Source organism: Mesoplodon mirus, assembly GCF_964341445.2.
Source record: "Mesoplodon mirus genome assembly, chromosome: 5".
Taxonomy (NCBI): domain Eukaryota; kingdom Metazoa; phylum Chordata; class Mammalia; order Artiodactyla; family Ziphiidae; genus Mesoplodon; species Mesoplodon mirus.
This window is the reverse complement of record NC_138980.1, coordinates 42,262,378-42,279,110: the sequence shown is the minus strand read 5'-3', so window position 1 is coordinate 42,279,110 and position 16,733 is coordinate 42,262,378. Positions and strand designations below refer to the sequence as shown.

Below are 16,733 nucleotides of genomic sequence, written 5' to 3'. Positions count from 1 at the left end.
CGCCCTCTCATGGGGCTGCCTCCCCCGCAGCTGTGACGGGTGCGAGGGCGGCTGGTGAGCCCCGATGGGGATCTGGCTGGCTTCGGAGCTGGCAAGCCACAGGGGCGAGGTAGGGTAGAACAGACGCTTCATTAATTCATTTATAAAGTACTGAACGACCTGGCCCTGGAGTCACAGACTGGACCAGGGCCGACAGACAATAAACAAGCAAACGTGATTCGGAGATGGTGGTAAGTGCTAGGAAGAAAAAAAAAAAATGGTCAAAGTGGTAGTGATGGGGCTGGGGAGGTTAGCTGCTTTGGAGAATGGATTGGGAACATGGAACTTTAATGAGGCGATTTTTCAGCAGCTTTGATGCTGAGCCCTGAGAAGATCCTGAGTAACAGCGTTCTGGCAGAGGGAACAGCACATGCAAAGCTCCTGTGGCCAGAACAAGATCAGCCTGTTAAAGAACAGCAAGAAGGCCGTGTGCTGCAATGGAGTGAACCAGGAGTGGGGAGATGAAGTCAGGGAAGACCACGAAGGGCCTTGGGGAGGAGTGTAGATAAAATCCCAAGGCTGAGATGGGTGACCTTGGAGGGCATTAGGCTGGATAGCAATATTAATAATGGGTCTATGGATTAAATGAGCTTGTCAGTCCTGTTCTGTGGAAGGAAATGGGGGCTCAGAGTGGCAAAGCCACTTGCCTGAACATGCACAGCATCAAACTGAGCTCCTTCAAACACTGTCTTGCTCCTAACACCTGCCTCCCAACCTAACCCTCATCCTTCCACTTCAGGGGCAGAGGCACAGCCCCTCCAACTTGGGGTGGTGTAGAACTTGCAGCAGGGACTGTGCCTCTACCTCAAGCTCCCTCTCTTGGTTCTATGCTCAGGATTGGGTCCCCACCTTCTTCCAGCCCCAGGAGCTTGGTCCTAATAACCATTAACAGAGAGCGCTGAGTTTCACGTACTTCATCTCTTTTAACGTGAAATGGTGAAATGTAGGTTTGTCTTTATTCCCATTTTGTTGTTGAAGAGACCCAGGGAAGATCACAGCTCTTAAGCGGCATTTGAACCCAGGCTGGCTGTTGTTTAGGTGTGGGCGCTGCCCTGCATGGCCAGGTTTCAGGTTGTAAGGCAGCCTGGGACTTGCTCCCTGCAAGAGGCAAACAGCACCATCGCCCCCGGCCCCTCCACCCGTCTTCAGGCCAAGGAGAAAGAGGGAGGAGAGTAAGCAGTGAGCATGATGCAAGGCTGCCACCTTGTGGTGGAGATCAGTAACTACAATGTCAGTTCCCAGGCCACAGCCTGGAGAAGGGGGTGGGGGGTGGTACCATACCAGGACAAATCACACCAACACACTTACATCTGTCCCTAATACTTTATTAGTCACCTCTAGGCCTGTTCTCAGCTATGTGGGCTCCAAGGAGGGGGTCACCATTCACCAGCTCTCAGCTGGTAGCTTGAGAAAGTCTTGGCCTAGCCCTCTGGGGTCATGGACTGTAGAGTCTGAAGGGGCCTTTCCTGGGTCAGTATGGGGCACCCAGGTAGGGGCACAGATGGGGGCCAAGAGCCCAAGCTTGCCACCCCTCTGCCAGCCTAGTTGTGTTTGGAGAAATATTCCTTGCTGTCGTCCACATTGGGCTTGATTGTGTCACTGCCTGGCATCCAGCCAGCGGGACAGACTGTGGAAAAACAGGGGTGCACATATGAGGCTAGAGTGCCATATCCAAGGTAGAGCAGTAGTGAGGGGACAAAAAGAGGCAAAGCAAGAGCATGAGTTGCAGGAGAAAAAGCCTGGAGCCAAGTGGTCTAGGCCTAAGACCATGCCACATGGTAAGAGAAGCCCTCCAAGCCCAGCTGCAGGATTTTCTGACATTTTATTTTATTTATTTATTTATTTTTGGCCACACCATATGGCATGCGGGATCTTAGTTCCCCGACTAGGGTTCCCCGTGCCCCCTGCAGTAGAAGCGCAGAGTCCCAACCAATGGACCACCAGGGAAGTCCCTATTTTATTTTATTTATTTTTTTGGCCGCGCCGTGTGGCTTGTGGGATCTTAGTTTCCCTGACCAGGGGAAACTCGAGCCGTCGGCAGTAAAAGTACAAGAGTCCTGACCACCGGACCGCCAGGGAATTCCCTGGCTGACATTTTAATTTCTTTCTGGCTCCTTTAATCGCATCTTTCTCTCTTAGCCCCAGCCCCAATGGACTTTGAGGGCCTGTGGTCAGGCTGTGGCCTTCACGTGAGAAGATACTCTGATCCAACTAACATTAAAGCCTGCCTTGGTACAGGCCTTCTCAAATACCTTCTATAGATTTGTTACCTCCCCAGCTCCCCACACTTATATTGGGGTATCTCTCCCACCAGACTAGAAACTTCCTGCAGACAAGGCCCTGAGTTAAATCTTCTTTGGGGCCCTCACATCCACCCCACAAAAGCGACACAGCGGGCAGTGAATGTATGTGTGCATGACAGAGGGACTGCCCGTGTACCCATGTGTGAACACATGTGAATGTGGGTTTCGGCTCACCTTCCCCGTGCTCATCTGTGTACTGAAAGGCCTGGACCAGCCGCAGAGCCTCATCCACGGAGCGCCCCACAGGCAAATCATTGATGGTGATCTGGCGAAGGACACCCTTGCCATCGATGATAAAGAGGCCCCTGAGATATCAGAGTCCACAGTGAGGAGCCAGACTTCCCACGGTCAGGACCCAGGGAGGGAGCACCGTCTCCCTGCTAGCCACAGGGCTGGGGGCAGGGAGGGCATCACCCAAGAGCGATCCCCTCACTCTGAGGATGGGGGCTTCCTGAGGGTCCCACAGTACCTGTAGGCGATGCCCTCATCTTCCTTCAGCACGCCATAATCACGGGACAAGCTTCTGGTTACATCAGCCAGCAGGGGGATGTTCAGGGGGCCCAAGCCTCCCTCCTTCCGGGGAGTGTTGATCCTGTGGGTAGGAGAGACAGGGCTGGGACCTCAGGATGCCTGGCACAGCAGGGTCCTCACCCTTTGGGCCTGCATGTGATAAGGGCTGGAGAGGGGGTGCTGGAGGTGAGAGATAAGGGGCTTTAGAGCAACCCCCGGGGAGCGCCACCCACCCCACCCTGAAGTGGGTGCTGGGGCTGCTTCTCACAGCTGGGAAGACTAAGCTAATACTCGAGCAAAGTGGCTTCACATGTGCTGGTGGTTTCCAGCACCCTGAGGCAGAGAACCTGCCTTAGTGTCCCCGTCCTCCTCTCTCTAGCTCTGTGTCACTGGGCCCAGCCCCTCACTCTCTTGAACTGGAGTTTCCACCTTGCTGAAATAGTTCACGGGAGGGAGGCTGTGTTGCCCTAAGTGAAAAAAAAGCATCTGCCAATTCTCTACGCCACGAAACTAGTTTCCAAAAGCTAATTACTGTCATCATCATTGAGGACTTGGGAATCACTATTTCCATTATTTTCTTGATGGGAAAGGGAGGCGCAGAGGTTGAGCACCGGCCATGAGAACACACAGCTCAGACCCTATAGAGGTGTAGGTTTAGCTGCACCCTTCCTCCTTACTGGTCCCCACTCATACCAAGCCAGGTGAGTGAACTGAGAGTCGACAGAGACGCCCAGCACATTGCAGTGCAGCTTGTGGAACTCCTCGGCACGCTCACTGAAAGCGATGATCTCCGTGGGGCACACAAAGGTAAAGTCCAGCGGGTAGAAAAAGAGGACCAAGTATTTTCCTGGGGAAGGGGGTGGAAATAGACAAGGAATTAGGGCTCAGACCCTCTAATGCCTGTGCCCCGCCCCCACCAGGGCCCCCTCCAGGCCGCCCTCACCTTTGTAGTCTGAAAGCTTCACCTCCTTGAAGGCTCCATCCACCACGGCGGTGGCCTGGAATTCCGGGGCGGGCTTTCCGATGTGCGCGTAGCCGGAGGTCATGACTGAAAGCCGAGACCCCCCCACACCGGTCAGTGCGCCCTGGACGACCCTTTGTCCTCGCTTCCCAAGGTCACGCTGCGTACCGGGCCCAGTTACTGAGTCAGAGCGGCGGAGGCAGCAGCACTGCCTCGCACCCTCTCCGGGACCAGGTTGGCACGGCCTTGAGACTTTGGGAGACCCGCCCCCCGGGACGGCTAGAGGGGCCGGGCAGCTGCCGGCCGGCCCCCAGTTAGCGTGTCGGCCTGAGCGCGGTCGCGCAAGCCCACCGCCCCAGGAGGAGATGCCGCGAGCTGGGGGCGGGGAGCCTGGGGCTGCGGCCTGTACTCCAAGGCTCTGGCCTCGTTTTTCCCCGCAAGGACAAAGGCAGCCACTACGGCGGGTGGAAAACAAAGGCGGCCAGCGCTGAGATCTGGATAGGGGCCGAGCTGCTCCAAGGGAGCTCCCCGCAGCCCGATGCACTCCAGGTGTCCATACCTGCGTGGGCAAGGGCGGGACGCACAGACTCGCAGACTCACAGACTCGCTTTCGCAGGGCGAAGCGAGTTGTGGGCCTTGGGGCCTTTTATATTAGGCCCGAACCATGACGCAAAGGGCGGAGGGGTGGGCGGACGAGCGGAGCGGTCGGGTCCACTGCAAGCGCAGGGGAGGGAAAGAGGAGCCGGCCGCGACCACTTGCTCGCGGGAGGCAGGGGGAGACGCGCAGCCGCCGGCCCCGACCACTGCGTCGGCCCGCGGGGGTGATGCGCGGGGCTCCTCTTTGGAGCGCGCTGGGGTCGGTTGAGTCCGGCATGGCTCGGAGCGGTGTGGCCCTACTGCTCCTTCCGCTGATGCTCCTGCTGCTGGCAACCCCTGCCCAGGTCTCCCCCGACTACCAATACTTCGGCGAGCAGGGAGAAGGGGACACCTGGGAGCAGCTCCGGCTGCAGCATCAGGAGAAAGGTAACTGCAGGCTGCGGCTGTGATAGTGCAGAAAGGTGCTTCATTGCCCCACTTCACCATCTGGCTGCAAATAGACCCTCCTTCAGGGACTTCAAATCCCTGCCCAGCTATGCACTGGCGGCGCCCCTCGGGCTGATTACTTTTCTCTGAGGCTCAGTTTTCTCATCTGTAAATTGAGATAGAGACTGTCTTTAAGCAGCCTACACGGGGAGAGGGGACGTGAGCAGGCAATAAATACCGACGCAGACATATCCATAAACTCATGGATAAGTGCTGGGAAAGGCGGAGATAGAAAAGGCAGGGTGCAGGTAAACTTCTGAAGTCAGAGAAGGCCCGGCTGAAGATAGGTGACCAATGCAGCCGGAATGACAAGCAAAAGCCCAAAATGCGAAGATTTAGGGGGGAGAGTGCACCAGGGAGTTGGAACAGCAAGTGTCAAGGCCAAAAGGCCTGACAGAGGACTGGAAAGAGGCCAGTGTTGTCTGGCAGAGGCTTGGTGAGGGCATGAGGTGTCAGGACTTTGTGAGCCACAGATTTGGGCTAAGACCTGTCAACTAGGGCTATAGGGAAGAGTCAGTAAAAGAAGGGTTGTGAAGGGTGTCTGATAAACGTTGTAGCTGCTTTGAAAGTGATCATAATAATTGTTTTTGTATTATGTGCTAGCCCGTCGCCAGGGGCTGTAAGTACCTTCATTATGACAATTATGTCATTTAATTTACCACCTGGCAACCCTGCTGGTCAGGTGACACTGTGCCAGTTGGACAGGCTCAAGATCATGCCCCTGAAGAGAGGAGTCATCTTCAGATGGTGGACACCAAGGGTGTTGTATCACATTCCCAACTGGACAGGCAGGCACAGGTGGGAAGTGTCATTTTGCAGTCCCTCTGGGCCATTCACCAGTTGTGTGAGCTTGGAAGGGTGGCTTGTTCTAAGTTTGTTTCCCCACCTGGGACTAATGGTAAGATTAGAGATAATCTATGGCGGGGGACCTGGCACAGAAGCACAACTGAGCAAATACGAACTGTTGTGATTTGTTAGTGTCTTTCTCCTCCTCCCTCCCTCGGGATGCGGGGGGAAAGGTTCCCTCCTACCTGGCCCTCCATCCCTAGATTTGGAAGACTCTGCCCTTGGCCCGTGGGGAAAGTGGCGCTGTTTCTGCGACCTGGGCAAGCAGGAGCGCAGCCGCGAGGCTGTGGGCACAGCGCCGGGCCCGGTGTTCATGGACCGCGAGAATCTGGTTCAGGTGCGGCCCTGCCGGCAACGAGATTGTTCATCCTGCGAGCCGAACGACTGCGACTGGAGGCCCTGAGCCCGGGTGAGCCTCGGGCGCGGAGGAGGCGGGGCCGGGGCTGGTGGGCAAATCCGGGGCCGCGGGTCCCCAGGGTGGGCGGGGAGAGAGGAAGGGCTGTGGGGGCCCGGTACGAGACGGGCCTCGAAGAGGGAACAATGGGGCACTAAATCTGGGGCTTGAGCGCAGCGTGGGAAGGGAGAGCTGAGTCAGGAGATGTGAGCCCTGCTGATATCCGAGGAGAAAGGAAGAAAGGTGGTGGGGGCGGGGAGGGGAAAACGGAGATGGAGGAACTGGGACCCCGATGAGGAACAGAAACCCACAGTCTGAGGGCGTGAGCTCTGTTGAGAGCAGGGAATAGAAAGAGACATGTTGTTATAGTGGTGGACAAATCTGGGAGGCGTGCTCCTCGCTAAGACGTGGGAGAAAGAGGGAGAAGGGTGGGAGAGGGGGCGGGAGCATGAACCCTGAATTGGGGATGGAGGGGAAAGGAGCCTGCGTGGTGGGCGGAGACTCTGAGCCGGAGTCTGTAGAGGTCTGGGATCTCGGTTCGGGGGTAGGAGAGACTTAGCCCGGATGAGAGAGAGGGTAGAAAGCAGGCGAGAGGCGGTTGGGTGGCTCTCTCGGTGAGCTACGGAGAGAGGGAGTTGGGGGACTCCAAGTCCGAAGGTTTGAGCCCAGCGTGAGCCAGGATACCTAGTCCAGGGGGCTTAGACTGTGTGGAGTGGCAGGGACCTCGAGTACAAAGAGCCTGAAACCAGATGGGGGACAGGAACTCAGTGATGTGGACACCGTATTCTGGGAGTCTAGTGGTATCTGACCTTCTAGGCTCTGACTGGGTTGAATCCTTCAAGGCCCCCCTCAGTTTCCCCTTTATTTTCCTCTCCTCCCACTAGCCCCGGCGGGCGGAGCTCCAGTGACACCCGGGCGGAGCTTGGAAAGCGACCCCGCCCATCCAGTTCCCCAACCGCAGAGCTCGGCGGTCAGCCTCGGAAACTACAATTCCCAGGAAGCTGCACGGCAGCGACGTCGGCGTGTGCTGCGCAAATGTCAACGGCGGCGGGAACGTTTGGGGCGTGTCTTGCGCGGCGATTGGTCGAGAGCTAGTACTACCTCGGGGCCCGAGGAAAACGCGCGCAGAGACCTTTCCTTGCAGACTTTGTTTCTGCCGCTGGTAGCGGCGGCCGAGGTGGCATGGATCTCAGCGAGCTGGAGAGAGACAAAACGGGCCGCTGTCGCCTGAACTCGCCTGTACCTTCTGTGTGCCGCAAGGAGCCCTGCGTCCTGGGCGTCGATGAAGCGGGCCGGGGCCCGGTGCTGGGTGCGCCCCCAGGGCCGGGTGGGGGAGGGGCGTGATAAGATGGATGCAAGTTGCACTGGAACAGGAGCTGGGATTGCACCGCACTCGGGGGTGGTAGTGGTGGAGGGGTGATAGTGGTGATGGCGATGGCATTGGTGATGACACCGAAAGAAAAAGCGGTGATGATGGAATAGAAGTGGCGGCTTTCACGGGCTCACTGTTTGGACCCCTCTTCCCCAGGCCCCATGGTCTACGCCATCTGCTATTGCCCCCTGTCCCGCCTGGCAGATCTGGAGGCCCTGAAAGTGGCAGGTGAGCCCTGGGGTAGATCTAGGGGGGCGGTTCCTGGGCATGTTAAGGGGCGGGTGCAAGCTGGAGGGGGAGAGCAGGAACTCGGGGAACCAGCCGCTCCCCTTCTCTCCCAACCCTCCACCCAGACTCAAAGACCTTGTCGGAGAGCGAGCGGCACAGGCTCTTTGCGAAAATGGAGGAGGACGGAGACTTTGTGGGCTGGGCACTGGACGTGCTGTCTCCAAACCTCATCTCTACCAGCATGCTTGGGCGGTGAGGGGTCCCGGGGGGTGGGTAGCCATCATGGGCTGGAAGGGATGGGTGGCTGGAACGATGTTGACTGGGCTCTGTCCACCACCACAGGGTCAAATACAACCTGAACTCCCTGTCTCACGATACAGCTACTGGGCTGATGCAGTATGCGTTGGACCAGGGTGTGAAAGTGGCCCAGGTGAGCTAACTGTTGGTTGGATTGTCCCCATTTAATCACCTCAGGATAAAATAAGAGTATAGAAGTGCGATGGACGACTCTGCGTCCGACATATCTGGAGTACCTCAGGAATGTCTTTTACTGCTGTTGATGTCCTACTGTTTTTCCTACCTTAAATGTGTGCCCCACTGAGGACCATGGTGGGGCCCCCAGCCTCAACCCCATCTAATCTATTTCCATATCCTAAAGGCTCAGTGTCTAGAACGAATCCCACATCTGTTCCCCCCGACCGCAGTCTGTATCCTAGCCCAGGGCACCCTCCCCTCCTGGATACCTGCCCCATCCTCCTCCAGCCCCCTCCCCTACAATGTGCTCCCCACACAGCAGACAGTCATTTACGTTTTTGAAATGTAAATCTCGACGTTTAATTTTCTGAACAGAGTGGGAATTAAATCAGGAAAATTTACAGGCAAGTGGAGAATGAGATTAAATCACCAGAGAGAAATATAAGTTGGCATTGTATCGAGTGCTGCAAGGCAAAGAACAGACCGTTTTGAGAGAATCACAGGGGTAAATATACTTGAGATAGAGAATGTAACAAGGGAGGCCTTGCTGAGAAGGTGGCTGAGGTCCAGGGCTGGAATGTGGAGCTGACGATGCAGTACTGAAGCAAACAGACAAGGAGCCTGCCCTCTGGTTCATGACCAAATAAGAGGAGATGGATGGGCAGCTGGTAAGCAAATAGGAAAGGTGATTTTTGAGAATAATAAATGCTCTGGAGATTACTTTTCTTGTTACTTTTCTGACCTCATTTCTGTTCTAGATATGTGGTCCCCGTACTGCTGTCCAGCGTACTTGACATGGTCCCACCTCAGGGCCTTTGCACTAGAACACTCTTTCCCAGATCTCCCTATGGCTCATTCCCTCATTTCCTTCAAGCCTTTATTCAGATGTCACCATCTCAGAGTGACCTTCCCTGAACACCCCCAAATTGTCTAAAATTATAATCTCTTCTGGATCTCCCTTATTCTTTATTATTTATCCTGTTTTTTGTCTGTGGCCCTCACCAGGGTGTCTACCCTGGCGTGTTTACTGCTATGTCCCCGACACGTAGAGCAGCCCATGGCATGCAGTAGGTAGGTGCTTAATAAATGTAGAATGGATATAGTGTGATCAGGAAAAGCCTCTTTAGAGGGTGATATTTGAGCTGAGACCCCTGAGAGGAAGACGCAGCCTGGGCATGAGCTGAGAGACATGTATTCCAGGCAGCGGGAACATCAAGTGCAAAGGCTGTGAAGTTGGATCATCTACACAGTTGTTTTTCTGGATGTTTGTTGAATGAATACATTTCTGTCACCACGGCAGGTGTTTGTGGACACTGTGGGGCCCCCAGAGACATACCAGGAGCGGCTGCAGCAGCGCTTTCCTGGTGTTGAGGTGACAGTCAAGGCCAAGGCAGATGCCCTCTATCCTGTGGTCAGTGCCGCCAGTATCTGTGCCAAGGTTAGGCCCCTGTTGGCCATGGCCAGCTCCCAGCATCCCCCTGGGCAGGAGGCAAGCATGGCTGCTTCATGGGTAGGGAAGATCCCAAGTGCCTATCTTGCCCACAGGTGGCCCGAGACCAGGCTGTGAAGAACTGGAAGTTTGTGGAAAAACTGCAGGACCTGGACACTGATTATGGCTCAGGCTACCCCAATGGTGAGCAGACGGCAGTGACAATAAACTAAAAAGGCAGGCTTGGCATGCTTCTGAGGTTTTCTAAGTTGTTCTGACCACCCCACTCTGCAGCAGAAGAGGCTGAGGCCCAGACAGGGGGGCCACTAGCTTATGGCCAAAATGTGGCAAAGTTGGAATCCAGCTGGCAGACTCCCTCTTCCCTTCTCCCTCCCTCCCTCTCTGCTCTCTCTCTGGAGCCCCAGTGAAGGACTGAGACTCATGATGGGCATCTGTCCATTTGTTAAGGGGCAAAGGGCAGAGTGAGGGGTACTGGCTCCTGTCCAGTGCTGTCCAGTGGCCCCAGCTTGAATCCATTGTTTTCTCTTCATTAGGAGGCTCAGTCTCCCTGTTTGTAAAGTGGAAATGATCATGCCCCTCCCCTCCAACTCTCCCAAAGACACACAAGGGCAGAGGCGAAGATTCAGTGGCTGGGTTCAAGGAACCCTTTGGCAGTTGGGTGGGGCAACACAGCAAGTCTGTGATTGGAACTTAGGTGAGGCCAAAGGGAGGAAACCAGGTCCAGGCCAGAGACACTTTGGGCCGTGTTCAGTGCTTACTGAACACCTGGTATGTGACCTGCAGGGCCAAGCCCTGGGGATTTAGCCATGAGCAAGACAAACAAGGACCTCCTTGTGCCCACTGAGTTTGTGGTTACATGGGAGAGATGGGCATTAACTCAATGGTCCACAAATGCTGGTTTAATGCCTCATGTCCTTGGGGAGGTAAGGGAGATGTCTCAAGGGCAGGCTCCTTAAACTGCACCATAAGCAACTGTTGGCCAGGCAAAGAGTCAGGGGGAACTGCTTGTGCAAAGGTCCTGAGGCAGGAAGATGTCTCAGACAGTGGGCGGTGCTCCAGGTACTCCAGAGGAGGCCTGAGATGAGGTGGTAGGGCCTTAGATCCCAAGCTGAGAAGCTGGGACATTATGGCAGGGCTCAGGGCTATCACATTATCCACCCTACCCTTCCCCCAGATCCCAAGACAAAAGCGTGGTTGAGGGAGCACGTGGACCCTGTGTTCGGCTTCCCCCAGTTTGTCCGGTTCAGTTGGCGCACAGCCCAGAGCATCCTGGAGAAGGAGGCAGAAGACGTTACATGGTAGGTGTCCTGGAAGTGCTATGAGGAAGGAGGGTGAGAAGCCAGGGCTCACCGCTGCCTGAGAGAGCTGATCCCCCAGAAGTCAGTGTCGCCAACTCTCTCCCACAGGGAGGACTCGCAGACAGGGCATCAGGAGGGACTCGGGAGGATCAAGTCATACTTCAGCGAAGGCCCCCGCACCCGCCTCCCCCATCGGTACTTCCAGGAGCGGGGCCTGGAGTCAGCCACCATTCTCTAGCAGCCAGCCTGTACTCCCTTTACCTGCTCCCACACCCACCCCACCCCCAGTTTGTGATTAAAATTCTTCAAGGAAAACTAAGTGTGGAGGTTCTGCTTTGGGCGGTAGGGTGGAGGTGTGCTCTCTCTGCATCTGGACCAAGTTGTTGACTTCTAGAACTTAAACAGGCTGGACATTGATTTGATTTGATCTTTTAAAAATATTTATTTATTTATTTGGCTGCGCCGGGATCTTAGTTGCGGCATGTGGGATCTAATTCCCTGACCAGGGATTGAACCTGGGTCCCCTGCATTGAGAGTGCAGAGTCTTAACCACTGGACCACCAGGGAAGCCCCTGATTTCATTTTTTAAATGCATGGTATATTTGATGCAGAATTAAGGAGTATGCTGAGAAGCTTCCCTCCCATCCTACCCGCAGCACCCTGGTGGGCTTACTGGGGTGTCTCAGTCCTTTGTGGGCTGCTGTAACGAAATACCACAGGGTGGGCAGCTTGTAAACAATATATATTTATTTTTCACAGTTCTGGAGGCTGGAAGTCCAAGATCAGGGTACCAGCAGAGTCAGCTTTGGGGGAGGGCCCTCTTCCAGGTCACAGACTGCCATCTCGCCGTGTCCTCACATGGTGGAAGGGGTGAGGGATCTCTGTGGGGTCCCTTTTATAAGGGCACTAATCCCACTCATGAGGGAGCTCCACCCGCATGACCTAATCACCTCCCAAAGGTCCCACCTCCTAACACCATCTTCTCTGGAGGGTTAGGATTTCAACATATGAATTTTGGGGGGACACAAACATTCAGACCATAGCAGGTGCCTTCTAGGTCCTCTGGGGATATCCTGGCATGTTACAAACATACATACAGATACTTTTTTTTTCTTTTTTTTTTTGCGGTATGCGGGCCTCTCACTGTTGTGGCCTCTCCCGTTGTGGAGCACAGGCTCCGGATGCACAGGCTTAGCGGCCATGGCTCACGGACCTAGCCGCTGCGCAGCATGTGGGATCTTCCCAGACCGGGGCACGAACCCGTGTCCCCTACATCGGCAGGCGGACCCTCAACCACTGCGCCACCAGGGAAGCCCATACAGATACATCTTAACTGAAGTTTTTTTTTTTTTTTACACAAATGGAAACAAAGTATTCCTTAGGTAGTGTGCATAGCTCTTTTTACCACATATATCTTGGAGATAATTCCAAATAGGTGTCTAAAAACCTTGTTCCCATTACAGCTGCAGATTCCTCTGTGGTGTGACTGTCCTATAGTTTATTTAACACCTTTTTAAAAAAATTTATTTTTGGCTACGTTGAGTCTTCGTTGCTGCGCGAGGGCTTTCTCTAGTTGCAGCGAGTGGGGGCTACTCTTCGTTGCGGTGCGCAGTCTTCTCATTGTGGTGGCTTCTCTTGAGCACGGACTCTAGGCATGCGGGCTTCAGTAGTTGTGGCTCGCAGGCTCTAGAGCGCAGGCTCAGTAGTTGTGTTGCACGGGCTTAGTTGCTCCTCAGCATGTGGGATCTTCCCGGACCAGGGCTCGAATCCATGTCCCCTGCATTGGCAGGTGGATTCTCAACCACTGTGCCACCAGGGAAGCCCTTAACACCTTTTAATAGACCTTGATTTGCCCCCCATCTTGCTGTTAAACTTGTACAGCAGGGAATGACAGGTTTGCCACCATTTCTCACACTGTTTTGTCTGTAGAAAAATTCCCAGGGGTAGGTTTCCTGGGTTAGAGGGTCTGTATGGTTTGTAATTTGGAGAGGTATTTCCAAATTCCCCTCTGTGGAGGCTGGTACTCAATGGCACTCCCATGAGCAATAGGTGAGCACTTGTGTCTCTCACAGCTTTGCCTGCACCAGAACAGGTTTATCTTACTCCATGAGAAGTTTGGAAGTCAGGTGGCTCAGCAACATCAAAGACACTTTTTTTAATCCATCTTCTGTTTTGCCAATTTTGGTGGGTTTTTTTTACCTCTTATCGTGCCAATATGGCTGCAACAGCTCCAGACATCACATCCCAACCTCCAAAGGCCTCATCTCCAAGCAGCCACCCTGTCCCTTCCTAGCTGAAAGTAGGACATGTCTATGCCTGAAGTAATCTGTGGCAAGGGGAATGGGATATCTGGGGTAAAGAGTCAAAAATTGGTACCTGGGGGTAGGGAGAGACTCCATATCCTCCCATCCTCCCCACTCTTGACCCTACCCCCACAACCTTGACTTGAACAGTAAACAGTAGGATTTTATTTCACTTTTTTTGTTTTTTTCTTTTTTGGCCACAAGGCTTACGGGATCTCAGTTCCCTGAATCTGGGCCACAACAGTGAAAGCACTGAATCCTAACCACTAGACCACCAGGGAACTCCTGAACAGTGAGATTGATTTTTTAAATTAATTAATTAATTGTTTTGGCCACTCCATGCGGCATGTGGGATCTTAGTTCCCCAACCAGGGATCGAAACCCGTGCCCCCTGTAGTGGAAGCACAGAGCCCTAACCACTGGACCACCAGGGAAGTCACCAGAATAGTGAGATTTTAATGGAAAGGAAGAGAGAATGGCTCTTCACTTTGTAATAAATGCTCTGATAACAGAAACCCAGGGCATTGTGGGAGTATTTATGGAGTGTGTATTATTAGTCAGCCAAGGGTGCCATAAGAAATATCATAGACTGGGGCACTTAACCAACAGAAATTAATTTTCTCGCAGTTCTGGAGGCTGAAAGTCCAAGATAAAGGTATCAGCAGAGTTGGTTTCTTCTGAGGCCTCTTTCCTTGGCTTGTAGATGGCCATCTTTTTCCCATGTCATCACATCCCTCTGTGTGTGTCTGTGTCCTAATCTCTACTTATAAGGACTCCATTCATTGGATTAGGACCCACTCATGGGACCTCATTTTACCTTAATTGCCTCTTTGAAGATTTATCTTTAAATATAGTTACATTCTGAGGTACTGGGGGTTAGAACTTCAACATATGAATTTGGGGGGTGGGCAGTGGGTGCAATTCAGTTCATGAGACAGCACCTCTGCACTCTATGCGTGTCCTGTGCTGGACATGGGGAAGCCCATGCTGACCAGCCAGAAAGGGTCCCAAACCTCCCATTGAGGATAGAGGGACCCTGGAGTGCATATGGGGAGGCCAGCTCCAGCCTGGGGCTCATAGAGACTGAGGACCTGACTGGCCGAGATCTGAAGGGTGAGAGGGGTGGAACAGATAACAGGAGGGTAAAGGGGTTCTAAGCGGTGGGAACAGCAAGTGCAGAGACCCTGAGATGAGAGTACCTGGCTACAAGAAGGCCCTAGAGCAGAGGTGATGAGGGCAGACCTCGGGGAGGAGCCAGGACCACCCCATTTTCCCACCTAAAGCCATCTTCCATTCATGCCTCTGCCTGTGGTTGTCACTTAGTTGCAACACATTACAGAACCTGATTCCATTTGTAATTCTGCCGTTTTCTATGCCATATATGCAGAGTATCTCAGACTTGCCTCTTTCCCTCTCAGAATTATTAAAATTACAGTTCATCTTGAAATTATAGGCCCTCTGACTGACTGCTGATGGAATATGCCTTGGTAAGATAAGGAGAGGGACTTCCCTGGTGGTCCAGTGATTAAAAATCAGTCTTTCAGGGGCTTCCCTGGTGGCACAATGGTTAAGAATCCGCCTGCCAATGCAGGGGACACGATTCGATCCCTGGTCCGGGAAGATCCCCCATGCCGCGGAGCAGCTAAGCCCGTGCGCCGCAACTGCTGAGCCAGCGCTCTGGAACCTGTGAGCCACAGCTACTGAAGCCCTCATGCTTAGAGCCCATGCTCCACAACAAGAGAAGCCACCGCAGTGAGAAGCCTGCACACCACAACCGTGTAGCCCGCATTTGCCGCAACTAGAGAAAGCCTGTGCGCAGCCATGAAGACCAAATGCAGCCAAAAATAAATAAATAAATAAATTTATTTATTTAAAAGAAAAAAGAATCAGTCTTGCAATGCCGGGGACGCTGGTTCAATCCCTGGTTGGGGAACCAAGATCCAACATGCCGGGGGCAACTCAGTCCACATGCAGCAACTACTGAGCCCGCGCACTGCAACGAAAAGCCCGTGCACTGCAATGGAGAGCCCATGCGCCGCAACGAGAGATCCCGTGTGCCGCAACGGAAGATCCAGTGTGCTGCAACTAAGACCCAATGCAGCCAAAAATAAATAAATAAATATTAAAAAAAAAAAAAAGATAAGGAGAAACTGCTCGCCTCTTTCTTCCCATCTGGTGACAAGCAGAAACGAGTGGGTACCCTAAAGCTGTAACTCGCAAATATTTCTTCTAACAAAAGTCTAGGGATCCTTGGCTATTCAAAGTGGGGTTCCCAGACCAGCAGCATCAAGCTCACCAGGGAGTACAAAATGTGGAGTCCGGGGCTTCCCTGGTGGCGCAGTGGTTGAGAGTCCACCTGCCAATGCAGGGGACACGGGTTCGTGCCCCGGTCTGGGAAGATCCCACATGCCGCGGAGTGGCTGGGCCCGTGAGCCATGGCTGCTGAGCCTGCGCGTCTGGAGCCTGTGCTCCGCAACGGGAGAGGCCACAACAGTAAGAGGCTCGTGTAACGCAAAAAAAAAAAAAAAAAAAATGTAGAGTCCAGCTATTTGGAACTGAGACAACCTTCCTAAGACCGTGATAGAGAACCAAGAGAATCACAAGATGGAATTGGGTGGAAAATAAAGAATGAATATGTGAGTCAAAAAAAAAAAAAAAAAAAGAAAGAAATGTGAAGTCCAGGGTCCCACACCAAACCTGCCAAAGATCCCCAGGGTTTTATTTCAAATGAGGTTGAAAACAACCCCTGCTTCTTGAAAGTTTCAGATGATCACTCCCACTCTCCTCAGGACAGCCTTGTGGGTTATTCTTCTGACTCCCTCTCATTCATCCCCTTCTGCCCGTCTTTCCGTTCTCATCCCAAGGTCCTTACTGGTGCCCCTCACCTCCAGTCTCACCCTCCCCCAGACCTGCTTGTAAGTGGCAAGCAAGAGTGTCAGTCTGATGAACCTTCCCCTGCTTAAACCTTCCATGGCTCTCATACCCCTTATCAACAGGTCCAAGTGCTTTGCCAGGCATTCAAGTCCTTCTGTGACCTGACCCAGCTCCCATGCTCTGTTCCAGGCTTTCTGAGCAGCTGGGAGTTCCCCAGAACCTGAAATCTTCAGGCCTGCTTGAAATGCCCTTCCCTGTGTTCTGGTCGTCTACCTGGAGCTCCTTCAAAGGTTTACCTCACTCCTCTTCCTTGAATACCTGCTTATCCTCCTTGTCACAATAACAGTACATATAAAACATCATCAACAACAACAGTGATCATGGATGATGTCCGCATTTATTGAGTGTTAATTACGTGCCAGGCACTTTCTAAGCCTTGTATTTGACATCCTTCCCATTAGGAGGTGGAGTCTAGGGCACCTCCCTTTTGTCTTTAGTGACTTACATTAGTGAATAGAAAGCAGAGGTGACACTGTGTGACCTTTTTTTTTTTTTTTTGGCCTCACCGCCTGGCTTGCAGGATCTTAGTTTCCTGAGC

General features: G+C 53.4%; 3 protein-coding genes across 3 annotated transcripts; 2 read left to right on the top strand and 1 right to left on the bottom strand.

Annotated features, from left to right (window-relative positions):
- Window positions 1-1,348: 1,348 nt before the first annotated feature.
- Window positions 1,349-4,491, bottom strand: PRDX2 (peroxiredoxin 2). The gene is made up of 6 exons (XM_082620266.1): window positions 4,373-4,491; window positions 3,796-3,900; window positions 3,546-3,699; window positions 2,812-2,934; window positions 2,517-2,647; window positions 1,349-1,666 (listed from the first exon to the last, which is right to left on the bottom strand). Exons 2-6 carry the CDS (start codon window positions 3,896-3,898, stop codon window positions 1,581-1,583), a joined length of 597 nt encoding a protein of 198 aa, XP_082476392.1. The 5' UTR covers window positions 3,899-3,900; window positions 4,373-4,491; the 3' UTR covers window positions 1,349-1,580.
- A 64-nt stretch (window positions 4,492-4,555) lies between these two features.
- On the top strand, window positions 4,556-7,110 carry THSD8 (thrombospondin type 1 domain containing 8). The gene is made up of 3 exons (XM_082620267.1): window positions 4,556-4,836; window positions 5,946-6,151; window positions 7,021-7,110. Exons 1-2 carry the CDS (start codon window positions 4,638-4,640, stop codon window positions 6,143-6,145), a joined length of 399 nt encoding a protein of 132 aa, XP_082476393.1. The 5' UTR covers window positions 4,556-4,637; the 3' UTR covers window positions 6,146-6,151; window positions 7,021-7,110.
- Window positions 7,111-7,192: 82 nt separating this feature from the next.
- On the top strand, window positions 7,193-11,273 carry RNASEH2A (ribonuclease H2 subunit A). Its single transcript, XM_082620265.1, has 8 exons — window positions 7,193-7,445; window positions 7,665-7,736; window positions 7,862-7,988; window positions 8,079-8,166; window positions 9,511-9,648; window positions 9,756-9,843; window positions 10,835-10,958; window positions 11,067-11,273. Exons 1-8 carry the CDS (start codon window positions 7,319-7,321, stop codon window positions 11,194-11,196), a joined length of 894 nt encoding a protein of 297 aa, XP_082476391.1. The 5' UTR covers window positions 7,193-7,318; the 3' UTR covers window positions 11,197-11,273.
- Window positions 11,274-16,733: the final 5,460 nt, after the last annotated feature.